Source organism: Numenius arquata, chromosome 5 (assembly GCF_964106895.1).
Source record: "Numenius arquata chromosome 5, bNumArq3.hap1.1, whole genome shotgun sequence".
Taxonomy (NCBI): domain Eukaryota; kingdom Metazoa; phylum Chordata; class Aves; order Charadriiformes; family Scolopacidae; genus Numenius; species Numenius arquata.
In genome coordinates, this window is record NC_133580.1 from 38,326,786 (window position 1) to 38,338,973 (window position 12,188).

At 43.0% G+C, this 12,188-nt stretch overlaps 1 protein-coding gene across 3 annotated transcripts in view; it reads left to right on the forward strand.

Moving 5' to 3' along the window:
* The window catches only part of TRIM2 (tripartite motif containing 2), a 64,173-nt gene extending 58,091 nt beyond the window's left edge, over positions 1 to 6,082 (forward strand). For all 3 annotated transcript variants that reach the window (XM_074148289.1, XM_074148290.1, XM_074148292.1), the window contains 2 exons: positions 354 to 494; positions 1,583 to 6,082. In XM_074148289.1, coding sequence (XP_074004390.1) covers positions 354 to 494; positions 1,583 to 1,735 — 294 coding nt within the window. In that variant the 3' untranslated portion in view covers positions 1,736 to 6,082. The remainder of the gene's footprint in view (positions 1 to 353; positions 495 to 1,582) is intronic.
* Positions 6,083 to 12,188: the final 6,106 nt, after the last annotated feature.

Here is a 12,188-nt window from a genome sequence, read left to right on the forward strand (position 1 = left end):
TTCCATAGATTATGGAAGTCAGAGAAGAGTGCATCTGCTCAGTTGTGTTTCTGTAGCACTGACTCCCAGTGCTGTATCTGCACTCAGCTCTTAATTCAAGATGTACAAGCTGCAGGAGGATTCCTGGGGCCCTCCACATGTGTGTCTGAGCTGAATAAGATCTTAAGTAAGAAGCGAAATACCGTATGGAGTAATGGAGGTAGAGATGGGCACCTTTTCTTCCATCTTCAGTCTGGGTGGAGTGTTCCCGGGAAATCTGCAATTCCCAGTTTTGTTAACAGGTGAACTGGTAGTAGTAGGTTACTAATATTTGATATGATGCCATACTCAGGTTTTTGTTTTAACCCATACAGGTATTTAACCAGGAGGGAGAGTTCATACTGAAGTTTGGATCAAATGGAGAAGGAAACGGACAATTTAATGCACCAACTGGAGTAGCTGTAGATTCTAATGGAAATATTATCGTGGCAGATTGGGGAAACAGCCGAATACAGGTAGAAATTTCTGTATTTTAAAGGTGCTTGACTAGGAAAACTAATGAATTGATAACTCTGGCCACTGAAGTTTTCAGACTTCCCAAGAAACAGGATAGCATTAGAAGTGATGTCGTTTCTAACACAGCCTTTTTAGGTGCCTCATTGCTGGTCTGTCTGCTTTTAGAACTGGTGGTGTCAGATCATGGACTTCCCAGCGTGACTGCCAGCAATTCTGATGGTTACTGTGACCAAGGCTTTTGACTCCCAGTAGTTCCCCAAAAGCTATTTGGTGACTTAGGAGACTTGCAAGCATTGCTGAGGTGATAGTAATTTAAATTTATTTTATTAATTTATTTTATTAATATTTATTAATATAAAAATGATTATTTTTAAATAATCACCATAAGAGAAGATTGGAAACATGGTGGAAAATATGAAAAAACAAATGATCAGTATAGACCCTAAAGCAAATGCAGCAGATTTTTATCATCTTTTTTAAATGTTGAGAAAATACTCTGCTTTTAAGTTATGAGGGTTTCACTCTTTTTATCTTGCAAGTGCTAATCACAAAGTCTTCTTATCTGCCAAAGAATACCTAATAATGAACTAAGTGTATGTATCAGTTTGCACTGAATATAAAAATGAGGGAGCTGCTTATGAGTTGTTCTCAGGAAGCACTGTCAAGAGTGTAAACAAATTCCTGGTTTTCTTTGATTGGGAACATAGGAGTCATGCTAGCCGCAACAGTAATATTTGTTAGGAAAACAAGGTGTTGGTTGAGTTCCTGATTGAGTTTGATTTATTGTAGTTGGCTATTTTTAGAACGAGGAACAGATGAGGTGCTCTTTTTATTATTATTTCATTGCATGTTTAATTCTTGCCAAAGATCGTGGCAGCTTTAATTAGTTCTTTTTAATAAGAAAATACATTTGTATATAGACAAGTATATTATGAGAATAACAGATCAGATTCTGCCCTTGTTTATTCTAATGTACGTCAGCCGTTTCAGAAATGAGAAGTATAATGGTATAATTGAAAGCAGATTCATATCTGCTGTTTTTCTTTTTTATTCATAACATTTATTCTGTGCTTTCTGACCCTCAAAGGTTTTTGATGGAAGTGGATCATTTTTATCCTACATTAACACCTCTGCTGACCCACTTTATGGTCCCCAAGGTCTGGCCCTTACTTCAGATGGCCATGTTGTAGTTGCAGACTCTGGAAATCACTGCTTCAAGGTCTATCGATACTTACAGTAGCAATGAGCTCTGGAGCTGGATAATCATCCACCCTTGAGAAAAGACTGGTCCTAGAGATCCAATGCGGGATATCTTCTACTTTTAAGTTCATTTTTAATAATGAGTCTCTGATGGACTTCTGTTAATTTCCAAACTTACCTTGTTTACATAGGACTTGCACCTCTTAGGTTTCTCACTGAACTTTTTGTTGTAAGGGTTAATACGCAAAATCCTCTTTAACTGAATTCATAAAGACAATGTGATATTAAATGCAAACTCCAACTTATGGAACTGGAATTAACAAATTAGGCAAAAATAAGAAAAATTTGGGAAAAGTCCCCAAAGCTTTTGAAGACTGCGAAGGGTAGCTCCTGCTCAGAGCTTCCAATTTTGAAGTATCTTTGTTATGCATTATTTAACCCAGAGGTCATCCTGGGAATCTTCTAGATCTCATTATCATGGTAGGTATTACACTTTTAACATTCTTCAGTCTTACTATCTATAACAAGTAGGTCCTTTTAGTATAAGGTTAAGTCTCACAAAATCCGTCTAGCTCTAACCGTCAGACCTAACACAGCTCAACGTTTAGCACTATGAAAACCAATGCAAATTCCCTACTCGTGTGGGATTAATGAAGGATTGTTTCATGTGCTTGTTTTTCGCTCTTCCTCTTGCTCAATGTGCTGGAAGGACTTTGCAGAGACCTGACATTTCTAAAGCTCTGGAAAACTTAATTGTAGTGATACATTAGTGAGAGCTGAATTTCTGTATAATGACAGACCTTTTGACACCAAACTAGTTCATTAGGATCAGGGTTATTACAATGTCAACTCAATTAACCTCATGTGTGCCACTCTTTCGTGTATGTTCATTGCCATGTTTCCTTAAGGCAACTCATTGTATTAACCAATAAAATAAAATGCAGCATCACACAGGACAGAAAGCCAGAGAGGTACCCCTATGGAGGACCTACATTATACAACCAAAGGAACTGTAGTAAACAGAGGTTGTATAGGAAAACCAAGGGTTACCAAAGCTATTTGTTTTTACATGAGAAAAATACGTAACAAATAAGAATGAATTTGAACCAATTCCTGAAGTCCTTCATCAAAGGGAATTTTGTTAGAGGACAAAATAAGGACTGTGAGATTTGTTCCGATTTGTTTGTTTGTTTGTATGTATGTATGTATGTATGACTGATTGACATAAAAATAAATAAAAGTTAATGTAGGTTATTTCAGCAAACTGGAACGTATGTGTGCCATTTGACAATGGCAATACTCTGAAAAATGTCCCTTCTCCTTCCTGTCGGATCTCTCTACTGTGTTCTTTGTTGAAATATTAATTTAATTGGAAATGCTTACAATCACATGACTTGGTTCTGTTTTTAATGTTTTGGGTTTTTTTGTTTTTTGTTTTTTAAGTGTGGACTTGTCCTTTTTAAAGTAGCACTGGCTTTATTCTTGTTTCTAAATCAAAGGTCAAAGGATGATTTGCTACCGTAGCCTAATAGAGATAGAGTGGTGCTCACTCTTAAACCTCGTTCGAGGAGCTGGTGAGCTTGCTGCCAATGCCTACAATAGCCTGGGAAGTACTGTCTTTCTTTTCTCATTTTTAGGGCCTTGAAACAAAAGGGCATTGGGTCAGGCACAAGGTAGTATTTTCAGCATGTTTGCAGAATGGAAGGGAATCTTTGTTAAATTACTTGTTATAAATATTTGTCTTATTTCTAAAAGGTTAAAGTTGTTGTTTCAATGAATTTGAGAAAAACTAATGGTTTTTTTGTAAAGATGCATTTGACTTGTAAAGAAATGCAGACCCCAAGGTTCTTAAATGTGGAATTTGTCTGTTTTTTAATTACTGTTTCTTAAAGATATTTCCTCTTCTTTCCCTTGTTTATTTTTTGCACATAGAGCTAATTTACAAATCCTCATGTAAAGATAAGTTTCCTTATTTCATTGGAATAAATGTAAGGCTTAAGGTTTGGACTGTATAATGCAGCTAAGAAACTGGTGGTAACATTTCTGAAACGTTGAAACTCAAGTTTGTTATTACCAAGAGAATAAAATATCCTCTGCTTGAACTGAGTTTGCCCTAAAATTCTGAAGACGATATCTCAGTCATTACACAATAAGCTGTCCTATCAAAATTTAACAAAGTTGTAGATCAGATTTTCTGATGATAAAGTAATTTCTTTCTAAGTGTCCTTATAAGCAACCTTGTGGCAAACAAAGAATTTCTGACATTGGAATGCCCTTAAATGGCAAATTTATCAATGAAGAAAAGGCACATAGCATTTTAACTGTATTTATTAACAAAGAGAAGAGGTAGCACAGGTTCTTTGAGATAAAAACTTGAAAATGAAAAATGTGCTGTGGCTGTCAGTTACAGATTATATTAATCAAATATAGTTTCAAATTTGCTTTTTTATAATAACATTTTACTGAACTTGCATGGTTTCCATTCGGGAAATGTTGCCAAATCCTCTGTTGCCAGGAACTCTGAGAAGCACGGAAATCAGACTCTAACCTATATATTAAAATGTATACTTAAGACTGTTCCATACATACATTTTTCTCCCAAAGATTTTCAGTCCCTTTCACTCAGTGTTGTTTATCAGGATTTTATATAACCTATGTCAACCCAGTGCATCCTGATGAAATCTAGCATTCTGCACGCAACCCCCTTACAACCCAGCTAACAGCTATTTGGGGTGATATGGATTTTTTTCTTAAGATTGAATAGTCTTTTGGGTTTTCAGACATTATCACCAGAGCAGCACTTATTGCACCTGAAAAATGTCACTAATTTAGAATTCCTTCTGATAGCAAATGCTGCCAACTACAATTTCAAATTCAGTGGCATAGGGCATTCCCTTCCAGGGTCTGACCTTATCTGCCTGGCACCGGGAAACTGAGAAACATATTGCTTTTATGGTGTGCTTCTGAAGCCAACTTAGCTAAAATGCTTGGCTTACAAACCTTACAAAGAGCAACCAAAGCAGAAATTCTGTTCTAAAAAACTGGCCAATTTTTTTCTCATCCAATTAAGTGAACATCAAAACCGCACTACTTGATTTGCTGAGTTGTTAGCATTTATTAAAGGCTTTATAGGCATTCTGCTGCCAGATTTCAGGTATAACCAAATGTTCCCTTGACTTTCCTGGAATGCTAATTGACTAGCAGCACAGCATGAATGGTGAAAGTATGTGCTTCATTTAACTAATCTTCGACTCAAAAGTAAGCTCAAAAGGTTATCGGATATTGTGTAATTTGGAGTATTTTAGGACAAACTAGTCAACTGCATGTTCATTGCTTTGTGAATAGAATAAAAGGATCTGTTCAGATCAATCCAATATAAACAGTGGGGGATTTTTACATAGGCTAAACCAGCAGCAATGTAGCTGAGAAAGGGAAATGGTTTAGGCAAGCATTTGCCTGAAGTAGATGGAGAGTTATTTGTTAGTAAATGCTCTTCTGTTCTGTAAAAACTAGAGGGCTTTCGATTTTATCTCAATATTTTTTATAACTAAGGATCTAGTGTTGCCATAATAAGAACTACAAGTGCCCAATATGATATGTTTGCTATAAAGAAATGACTTTTGGTTGTGGGTGACAGCTAGTTACGAAATCATGATGTATATTGAAAATTTTCTTCAAGAATTATGAACAGTGATTGTTTTGGCCTGTTTGTGGAGAGTGCGCAAAAGGTATTTGTGCTTCGGAGTAGGAAGATTCCTAATGGGTTGTGTTATTTCCCATGAATGTACAGCACTTCAGTCGATGTCTGTGAGCAACACGGCCTTAACCCTGACACTTTTGCTTTGGCTTCATGACATGGGAATGTTCCCTAATGTGCGTAGTGTATGGCAGTACCCCCAGTTAGAAATCTCTACCAGTTGATACGCTGCAGCTTTCCAGTTCTAGGAGGAAGTCTGTCTGTCTTGATTTTTTAAAAAAGTTCTTGTACATTCCATCTTTGTAAGTCAGTCTTGTATATTTTGTGTACATGTCAGCCTTGCATTCTCTTGACACTCATAATGAAATATTCTTCTACCTTGGGTTTTTGTTGTTGTTGTTTTTGTTGGGTTCTGGTTTGGTTTTGTTTTTTTTTTTTTGTTTCAAAAAATCCCTGTGAGGCTAAATACAAACTTTGTCTCCTTAGGTCAAGGATGAAAGATGCGCATCAAAGTGTTTGTGTGTGTGTGTGTAGTTTTAGCTTCCTGTGTGCCACGGTATTCTTGATGCTTTAGCCGACAATTAAAAAAAAAATTACTGTCTTGGAAATGTAGGAAAACCAGATTCAAATGTGTACCTTTACCACGCACAAAAATTTCAAGTAATAAAAATAAAGCTTGTTTTCTCTCTTATTTTCATGGTTGAGGATTTATTTTTCATATGTGCCATACTCACTGTCCCTAAAAATAGCCCCATAATGCACGAAGATGGGTAATTTTTTCCAAAAGGAAATGCTGACACCACAGGTCACAAGCCAAGACAACTGTGATTGTTTCACAGGTGTTAGGCTTTTACATAGACAGAGAGGAAAGAGGGACTTGAATTCTGCTTGGGAAGAAGGTGGGGAACTGGAGCTTTCTTGTCTTCTCCCTTACCTCTTCAGTTCAGTCATCAAAATTAATCTTTTAATTGGTGGCAGTAAGATTATGAGTTGGAAGCATTTGCATCATGGAAGTATACAGTACCTTTCAGCTATGCTGTGCTATAAACTTGCAAGGGTCTACTGCAGAAAACTGAATATAAATTACTGCAGAAGAACAGAAAATTTGGCTTAGGAGTTCACTCTAACTCCTTTCCTACAAGAACAACTTAGGTTAGGTTATGTTAAGCTTCATTTTACATAGTACATATGTATTCTTGGTCACTGGTGAACTCTCCAAATCTGAATCCTTTGAGAACTCAGTGTGACTGGGAACTTGCTCAGGAAGTAAGAGAGAATCTTCAGATGCATCACTTGGCTTGGAAGCAATCTCACTGGAGGGGACTGGAGAGGTCAGACGTGGTGATGTGTGTTTGCTCTCTGGCAGGACACTTAGAGATGAATAGGGAATGTCAGCAGCCATGTTTCGATGCCTTTTTTTTTTTTTTTTCTCCTGAAGGCAAACTTACTACAACATAATGGAACAGTTTTGTTTTTCTTTGTCAGTCTTCAGATGAATGTATGTCCAGAAAATACAGGCTTAGTGCTGAGTGTACTGGAGTATATTGTCTCTCTGCCCTGAAGTTCAGATGCTTACAAGAGGCTTTCCTTGGCTGCCAGCTAAAAAAACCCCACAGCTTGAAGCAGGGCGGTGTTGGTTCAACATTCAGAGTTGCAGAGGGCCTGTCCCTTCCCATGTGAAAAAGACCATGAAGAACAGAAGAAATACCACAGGGTACCTTGAAGCTGCAAGGCTGAGTAGGTGAGACTCTTGTTGCATCCCCAATGTTTTCTCACTTAGAAGAAATTGTTTCTGTCCCCTGGATTATTACAGCAGAGGCTCTCCACCACTGAGCAAAACCAGACAGACAGGCAGGATGTTGAGACCGGGAAACACTGCCTTTTACCAGGGAGGTTCTGTAGTAAACGGCCAAGTTTCTCTTTGGCCTTCCTGGGATACTTATTTGAATACCGACCCAAATGCATCAGCAGGATTTTTTAGAAGTTCTGTAAACTGGAATACACAACCCAGTCTCACCAATGAGAAACAGTATCAGGGAGAGTAAGGCCAAAATAGCTAAAGGTGCATATATTTTGGAAACCCATCATTAGCCAGGATCTCTCTCTTTAGAGTGCTAACCACTTAACATCTCATTGCATGTTCGAAAATGTTCCATTGTTCCTTAGGCTGAAGTTCTCTCTCACATCGCGCTGTGCTGCTCTGCAGTGGACAGATCTTCTACCCAGGCCCAGCTGTGCTGGTGGAAGAGGCTGGTGGAAGAGATACCCACCACTCGCTGCTCATTGCTACCTCCAGTTGAAGGCTGCTGACCCTCAGATCTACTGGCTGATCTAGGCATATGAATTCTCACTTGTTCTTTTAGTGAAATGCCTAGTAACCAAAAATCTAGTATTTAAGCTACTCACCTCAATGAACTGGTAAGTGCTTACTTCAGCAGCTCTGCTAGCAAAGCTGTGGAAGCAGTAAGTTTTGGAGGAGAGACAGCCAGCATTTCGCACCAGGTTAGATGTTTGTAGGCAGAGCGTCTGCTTACAGTCTAAACAATCGTCCAAGGATGAAATAAGGCAGCAGATGCTGCAGAGACTGGCCTGTGTGGGATACTTGTGGATCATACCACTTCCTGATACCCGGCCACATCCCACCGCGGACTGCTTGGACCTCAGAGGAGTTGGTATCGCCTCCCATGGGTGAGCATCTCATAGAGCTCTCCTCATCCTTCACCCTCAAGTTCTACTGGACCATCTTTCTGCATCAGTCATACAGATGTGCTGGGAGGTAGCCACAGGACTCAGACGGTTTGCTATTACTTTTCTGGAAATAAAGTGATCTGCTGTTCAACTTGAATTCTTCCCTTCTGCTGAAAAAAAATAGCCCATGTAATTAAAGACTACACTATGTACAAAAGGAACAAAATCAAAGCAGGACAACTGTCATTCTACTTCCTAACCTTCCTGCCATTGCTGCTTTAATGTCCTTTCAAAACAGAATTTTGAATGTAATTCAGTTACAGATTTGTAAGAGCAAAATGAAGGAGGGTACAAATTTAATCTCATCTAAGCATATTTTAACACTGACAAAGCAATGTATTTTCTCTGCCTCAGGAAGAGTGAAAAACTGTTTTGGCTAGTACTTAAAAATCTCGGTCAGATACCTAGCATAGAAAATTTCAGCCCAATCGGCTAAAGCTTCAGAAAATCACAGGGAAATAAGAACAATGTTCTAATAGAAAAGCACAGTTACGAGTTCCCCTTCCTCAGTATCTCCATCCATTGTCTTGCTTTTATATTAGTAGTATATGAATAGCAGTTTTGTGAAACACCACATTTAGAAATCCTGAAGGCCATTAAAAATGTCGAACCTGTATGTATTTTAAGAGTGGTTCATTCCACTTTATCCAGTAATGGAAAACTACCCTCACCTGACAAAGCACGAGAGACTCCTGTGTATTCCCCCTCTGTCTGGGACCTGTTCCACCCAGGGGTCTTTCAAACTAGTTTGCTTTGATGTGCTGCTGCAAAGTGTGGGAGGCGGTACGGAACTTCTTACTACAGAGTAAATTGGGGCTAGAGATTTGGCCGTGAGAGGGCTTCAGGGCTGTCCCCAGGGGCACGGGCAGAGAAAGCCTGCTGAGCCTCCTGCCCCACAGTTGCCTGAGAGCATGACCTAACAGTGTGGAGGCAGGTGTGCCGGGCTGGCTTGGTTGCCGTGATCATGTTCAACTGCTGAAACAAGGAACATCTTCCAGCTGTGGCTCCAGGTGTGTGCTCCAGCCATGTGCTGGCTCCATCTGAGGGTGAGACCTGGGTTTATGCTGCCAGTCCGCTTTCAGGTGTGATGGGGAGATGGGAGCATTCCTGCCTCACGGGTGCTGAACAGAAGCCCCAAGATACATGCACCGAGCCTGCTTCAGAGTGAAATCCCTTCCTCCCTCTCCTCTTCCCCTTCTCCGAGCAGCACGTGCAGCTCCGACACCCACTCTGCCGCTCACACGTGTCGCTTGGAGAAAACCTACACCACAAGAGGTGCTTTGCAAATGTTGTAGCAACCGTGTGCTTGGCAGTGGTGAAAAAAGGTTTTATCTCAGGCTGTGAAGGAGCAGGAAGGTGCCCACGTCCTGGGGGAGAGGAGGTTCATGGTGACGGGAGGGAAACAACTGCACAGGGAGCACCGGGAAATAATCATCTGGCCAAAGCAAGGGACAGCATACGAGCCCTCAGAGGAGAAGAGGAGGCGTGCCAACAGATTTCATCACGGGTTAGCGAATTGAAAATGTGATGCACAAGGAAATATGAAAGAACAAGAAGCTCTGAAGTGCTTTGTATGAATGTTAAGCTTTGTATTAATAATGTCCTTTCTAACTTGCATTTCATTTTTAGTAATACTCTGGTGCGCACAATGAGGAACAAGATCACGGCCAGGTCTGCGTAGAAGAGAACCTCGGGTGTCGGGACAGCAGGCACCTTGCAAAGGCCATGGAAAGTCTTCCTGGGGACGGCCTGACAGTTCAGCTTGCGCCTTTTCCTTTGCTTCAGTTTAAACTCTAGACTTAGTAAGGCAGATAGGAACCCACTGCTGTTAAGCTGCAAAGCAATTTCCCAGAACTGCTGTAGCTGACGGAAGGTAATTTGCAGCACAAATAATAATTAAAATGAACTGTAAGTAATTAAAGTCGCTAGAACAGTCATCGCAACGAACAACTGTTTGGAGCGACACCAGATGTGCCCAGGGCTGTTGCTTCCATGGGCAGAGAGGGTTTTATTTTTTTATTTCTCCATGTCCTGCTGCTCTCATCATGGGCTATTCGTGCAATACTTGTTGTTTTAGTCCACCATTAACGTGTTCATGTTTTACCTTTGCTGCTGGGCCCCAGAGGGAAAATAAGAGTAGGCAGAGGCCAGCGCCTCATCCCGGAGGGGCAGCTACCGGGAGGCATCCAGCACGTATCCCACGGACCCTCAAGCCCATGGGTGTTGACAAGAGGTTCAGAAACAAGTCTTTTCCCTCCGATGATTAGAGCCAACGGCAGAGGGGTTTAAAATATTTTTGAAACCGCTTATTTTGGAAGTGAATAAATTTTAATAATACAGCAAGGATATAACGAAGGTATCGCAGTAACAGCTGTCAAGAAAATTGCACTTTCTACGCAAAATATAAAACGGGTAGGTATTGAGGAATACGTGAAGACAAAATGAGGTGGTGAGAAAATTTTGCTGTAAGGCCGGGGCGGTGCCAAACGCGAAACCCCAGTGCATCTGGCCCCTGCACCTCAACACATCCTCTGTCACCCGCACCACCGGTAACCACGGGCAGCCGGTGACAACAGCCCCGCTTTGCTTCCTGGCATCACCAGCCTACCAGCGCCTAGGGTATCCTCTTTGAAACAAACAAACAAACGCGGTATTATAAATAATAAATAAAACGTGAGAGAAGCGATAACCTGCTTTCTGGCAGGGCAAGGCTGGTGTGTAAAAGCACAAGGAGTGGTTGATTGCATAAAGTATTAAAAAAACCCAACAGAATATAGTGTCACGCAACTTTTCTTTTTTTTTCCTTCACTTTATATTCTGTGGCGCAGTCGGGCTGGGTTTGACTCCGCGCCGCTGGGCAGCACCCAGGGAGTGCCCCAGGACCCCTCCTCCCGCCCGCCCGCCCGCCCGGCGGGGCTGCCGTTCCGCGGGGGCGGGCGCCAGGCGGCGCTGCGAGCTGCGCAGGCGGCCTCCCGGCGGCCTTTTCCCTCACGGTGGCGCCGGAATCAAACCCCGCCGCCCGCGTCAGAGGCGACATGGTAAGCGGTGGTGGCGGCGGGGCCGGCCGGCCGCCGTCTTTCCTCCAGCTCTCGTTGGCGACGTGAGCCGGGCCGGGCGGTCAGTGAGGCTGCGGGGCCGCGGTGCCGGGGTGGGCATGGCGGGCGCCGCCGGGGAGGGGAGGGGGCGGAGCGGGCCGGCCGTTGCTGCGGGTAACGGTCGCCCGCGCCTCGCCCTCCCTGCGGCCGCTGAGGGAGAGCGGCGGGAGCTGCCCGCCCGCCGCCGGGCCCGCGGCAAGGCAGCGGCGGGACTCCCCGTCCCCCCGCCCCGCTCCTGCCGGCGGCGCGGCTCCCGATAAACGCCCCCGTGGCCCGGGGCCGTTTCCTTGTCTGGTCGATGTACCCGGCACCCGGAAGAGCAGGCCCCGTATCGACAGCTCGGTGCCCGCTGAGACCCCTAGGCGGGCCCGGGGCGTGGGCGACCATTAACAAGCATGGGATGGCCGGGTGTGGACAGGCTGGGCCGCGCTCCGGCCGCGGTTGTGGGGAGGTGGGTGCCGGCAGGAGGAATTGCCAGTGTGCCCGAGGGCATCGGCCACCGGTGGCTGTCTCCGCTAGCATGAGCCGCAGCAGAATCGATATGCCTGGTGTGCTTTGTATACGTGGTGTGGAACACCTGGCAAAGAGGTAGGAGAGAGAAATCAACGTGAAATTTAATAAAGTTTATCTAGAAAATACATTGATTTGTTACTTTCCTCTGTTTCTTGGAGTTGTGGTGTGAAACCTGGTGCCCAAGGGTTGTAGCTGATGAGCACGTGCTTTCAGAACTGCTGCTTAAATTTCACATCGTGCACATACGGGTTTTGTTCTGTTGCTGCTAAGGGTGTTAGGGCTGCTTGGGAAGACAGGGAGAAGGAATCATGGAATGGTTTTGGCTGGAAGGGACCTTAAAAGATCATCTTGTGCCATCCCCCCTGCCATGGGCAGGGACACCTCCCACTAGAGCAGGTTGCTCAAAGCCCCATCCAGCCTGACCTTGAACACTTCCAGGG